This window comes from Rhagoletis pomonella, unplaced genomic scaffold (assembly GCF_013731165.1).
Source record: "Rhagoletis pomonella isolate Grant_MI unplaced genomic scaffold, Rhpom_1.0 Rhpom_scaffold_01386, whole genome shotgun sequence".
NCBI lineage: Eukaryota > Metazoa > Arthropoda > Insecta > Diptera > Tephritidae > Rhagoletis > Rhagoletis pomonella.
Window position 1 is genome coordinate 40765 of NW_023459940.1, and position 4732 is coordinate 45496.

Below are 4732 nucleotides of genomic sequence, written 5' to 3' on the forward strand. Positions count from 1 at the left end.
AATTAAATACATTCTAGCGTGTCTCAGTCCTTTGCCCACAAAAGCGGCTATAACCCTTAACAGTAAGAGGGGCACCTTTCTGAAATCTTTATTAAATGAGCAATTTTCTTATGTAATGTAATGTTATAGCTCAGTACATTTTTTTTGCACCAGAGATAGTCAAAGCTGGGGAAGAAAATATCAAAAAGTTAAAAATCCCAAAATAGTCCTAATTTTATGATGGTTCCTTAATATATTTTAACTACATTGCATTTGAGTATGGAGAAGCAACTATCTGGAAGTATTTTACATAAAAATTTACTAAGTATAGCCTTTTTTGTAGATGAAGTTAAAGAAAATACATGAAAAGGCACGATTTTTTTAAATTCGAAAAAATGTAAATATTTCAAAAACGGTGACACTTTTACCTGAAAATTTTTTGTTTATCAGGCAGCTCATCCACGATTTTTTCGAATAGATCGGTCCCTGGTCGACTTCCCGGAAAAAAATATCCTATATGCTAATCTGGGAAAAAACCTACCTACGCACCAAATTTTAAGCAAATCGGACCATAACTAAGATTTTTTCGAATAGATCGGTCCCTGGTCCACCGGAGGGTTTTCCCAAAATGTTCATTCCCTAAGAGTTTTTCCGAACTTTCGTGTCTAGTGACGATATTATTATTACGTCGAAGATACCCGCGCTGCGACCTAAGAAGATATATTGTACTAAATCTAAACTTTAATTACTCCAACCTTAGGCTATTTAAAAAGCTCAGCACTTTGAATGAGGCCATGCTCCAAATTTGAGATGGAGAAGGCAATCGTTCTCCAAGGAGTATCAATCTACGATTCATGCTTCGTGAACAGGCACATAGAATATACTCTGGGGTTCCTTTCATCAGCCGACAAACCCAACACCGTCTCTACAGAACGACCCATTTAATTAAAAACGTACGTTAACTTGCAGTGTGCTGTCAGGTTGCCAGTAAGAGTTCTAAATTCAAGGTGGGGGGGGTGAAATAACACAAACGGAAATAACGCAAATTTGTGTTATTTCCCAATTGAATGTGAAATAACACAAATTTGCTTTATTTCATTTCTCGTTGAGCAATAAGACCAACTTTTATACTTTTGAGTAATAAAGCAAACTAGTGCACATATGTACGTAGTCACCCAGTTACATTTGACAAAAAGTAGTACATGAACAAGTTAAATGGACGGATTTGTAAGTATACAATTTTGAAAGTGCCCGGCGTCGCGGCGTTCCGCGTTCGCGCGACGTCGCGCTCGCGTCCCCCGCCCCTCCCCTCCTTTTGCAATTATGTACTGGTGGCATTATAACCGTTTAGAAAAAGGAAAAATGATAAAACAACACTAGTTCACTTCTGAAACTGCTTTTCAATGTCCAAGTAATGGGAATTATTGTGTATGGTGTTATTGCGTGCTGCATCCCACCCATATTGGAATTTACCAGGTGCCACTGCTTTGAAAATTTGCCTATAAAATGCCGAATGTCAGAAAATAAAGCGAGAAAGCTGTTTTATTACTTCATCTGTTTATTGCGACATGATTTCATGCAAACATTTTAAGGTTTTCCAGCAATGTTTTTAACATATATTAAAAAGCATGCAGAAAAAATTCATACAAAAGCGATATGTCCAATATGCGGAACAGTTTTTAAGGACGATGCTTTTCCTATATTTTGTTAAACTTTTCACAAGTGTAAAAATATTTTGTGAATATTACTTTCTTCATATGAATCATATCACATTTCTTGTTTAATTCAAGGCATATCAAACAGGTTTAGAGCATTTGAGCAAAAACAACATTTGCCTGTATTTTGTTATTGCTTCTGGTATCGAAGGTGCCAAAAACTGTTCTAATTTTTTTCTTCTACATCAAAGCGTGCCATGCGAAATACGAAAAAGGTAAAAAATTTAAATTGAAAAAGTGAAAATTGTTGCAACTTTCTTTCTTAGTAAATTGATTCGCTTCTCGAAGCATCGATCCATCCTGTGCCAGGCCCAGTAAATAGCGGTTGTGCTGCTGAGTTGGGCGAGCTTTCCAAAAGCTGCTATTTAATCGCTGGCTTTGTATGGAAAATGTTTCCCATGCAAATAGATTTTAACAATTTAGAATTTTTGTGAGAAGAAATGTAAAATATTTGACATTTTCGAGAACATATAATTTGAAAAAAATCAAATCAGCTGCTATACTGATATTACCTGTTCAATGTGCCTTGGTTTAATTGTATTTTTGGAATAAACAAAGTTCTTTTTCCTTCTATCAGTAAACTGTTTTTTTTACAAATAGTTTAAATAAGCAATGGGAAATAAGGCAAAATTTGTTTTATTTCCAACCTTTGTTGGAAATAAAGCAAAACTCAGATTTTGGTATTATTTCCCATTTAACCGTTTCGGGACGATAGGGATGTTTTTATCCCGAAGAAATTCAAAAAATCGTATCTGTCACAATATGGAAGCGATTCGGTTCAAAACAGTCCCAAATCATACATTATACTCTTCTCTACAAAAACAAAAATATCAGCTGTTGGTTGGAGTCATCAGTTTTTTATTAAATGTCATTTTCTTAGACACGTTGTTGCGTAGATGGTATTTGTTTGGAAAAAGCTTAGAAAATAAGTGATTTTTAATTGAATTATAGTTACATTTTGTGCAAAAAGTGCTAATCTATTGAAATAAAAAGTTTAGAATAAAGAATAACTTATTTTCCTTATAAGAAGTCAAGGTAAGTTCCGTGGGAAGAAATCATCCCAAATCTGTTTACTCATGTACATTATTTTTCTTAGAGAATGGAGAGACCACGCAGACTGGGTGTTTCACAAATTCAGAACTTTTTGAATGAATCGAGTGATGAGGATGATCTGTTTGCTGATAGTGGTTCCGCATACAGTCCCAGTGAAAAAAGCAACATTGATTCAGAAGATGGAGAAAACACACAGCCCGGCAGAGCATATGATGAAGAAATGGAAATTGATCGTGGAAATGAAAGTGCTATAGATGAAATTGATGGTGGAAATGAAAGTGCTATGGATGAAAATGATGGTGAAAATGAAAGTACTGATGATGAAATATACGAAATTGAACGTTTGGAAGAAGATAATGTGAATGAATGGCCTGATGATATTATAAAATGGACAGACCCACAACCGACATTCAAGCCACGATTCACTATTAGCCAAGAACGAATCATTAGTAATCAGGGCATAACTCGTGGACTGACACCTTTGGAGGTATTTTTCAAGCTATTGCCTAGAAGCTTTATTCATCACATAGTAGATTGTACCAATGAGAGAATTGATATTCACAATATAAGCCATGTAAAAAACAAACGAGCTAGAACCGATTTTGGTGAGATCCTCATAATTCTCGGATGCACATTTGTAATGTCATATAATCGAGCGCCTTCTTTGAAGGACTATTTTTCAAATAGCCCTTCATTGGGGAATCCATACATAAAAAAAGCCATGTCCAGAGATCGGTTCTTAAACGTTATGTCCAAACTATATTTTTCCTCGTTATCATACCAGCCTGATCCAAAACCTAAAACATATTTCATTGATGATTTGGTCAATTGCCTCAAAAGCACCTTTCAAAAATGTAGATCCGACTCTCCATTCCAAAGCATTGATGAGTCTATGACCAAATTTTTGGGTCGCTCTACCTTGAAGCAGTATATGCCATTGAAGCCAGTGAAGAGAGGAATAAAATTATGGATGAGATGCGACAGTATGACTGGCTATACTTACGATTTTAATATATATTCCGGAAAAGAAGACAATTCGCATACATCATCCACATTAGGCGAACGCGTTGTTATGAAATTGGCATCGACCATCAGACATCCTGACACTACATTGTGTTTTGACCGTTTTTTCACGTCAACAAAATTGATAAATAATATTCCTTTTCCAGCTTTAGGTACCTGTATATCTAATAGAAAAAATTTACCTAAAGTTACTGAAAAACTAAACAGAGGAGAATATGTTTTCAAGTGTAATTCATCTGGTACTTTGGCAGTGGTTTGGCAAGATACTAAACAGGTAATGCTTCTAAGCAATTGCCATGAGGCTGCAGTGGGCACCGTTCAAAGAAAACAAAAAGATGGCACCAGAGTTGATGTGACTTGTCCAGATTTAGTGAAAACATACCGAAACATTATGGGTGGCGTAGATTTGGCCGACAAAATGGTTACCCTGTATGAACTAGACCGAAAGTCTGCTAAATGGTGGCGAAAAGTTTTCTTTCGACTTATGATGACATGCGCCGTAAATGCTTGGATTACCCATGCGGAAACAAACCATCCACGTCAGAAAAGAGAACCGTTCTTGGGATTCTTGGTAGAGCTATCCGAATGCCTCATCGACGAAGGGAAAAAGAATGCGAAAATTCAGCGCAAAGTTCGAACAGGACCGGTCTCCGCAATGAAGAAAAAAATTAAACAAAATCTGGGAGATCATTTGCCACAAAGAACGAAGAAGAGACAACGATGCGTAAATTGTGCTAAAAAGGGCAAAGAGAGCCGTACGAATCAGATTTGCATTGCTTGCAACTTGGCATTTTGTAAAAAATGTTTTACTCCTTGCCATCAGATATAAATATAATGTCTTATAAGATAAAATTGAATATATAAACGACAAAATAAAATGAAATCGAGTGAATTTAAGTCTAGAATTTTTATTAATATTTTTGAATACAGATGGATTTGGGATGTTTTTATCCCAGGACAAT

At 35.7% G+C, this 4732-nt stretch overlaps 1 protein-coding gene across 1 annotated transcript; it reads left to right on the forward strand.

Moving 5' to 3' along the window:
* Nucleotides 1–2393: 2393 nt before the first annotated feature.
* Nucleotides 2394–4401, forward strand: LOC118752308 (piggyBac transposable element-derived protein 4-like; the record flags this gene model as incomplete). Its single annotated transcript, XM_036487177.1, has 2 exons — nt 2394–2729; nt 2791–4401. A coding segment is annotated over exon 2 (1608 nt), but the record flags the coding sequence as incomplete, so codon positions are not given.
* Between the last annotated feature and the right edge of the window lie 331 nt (nt 4402–4732).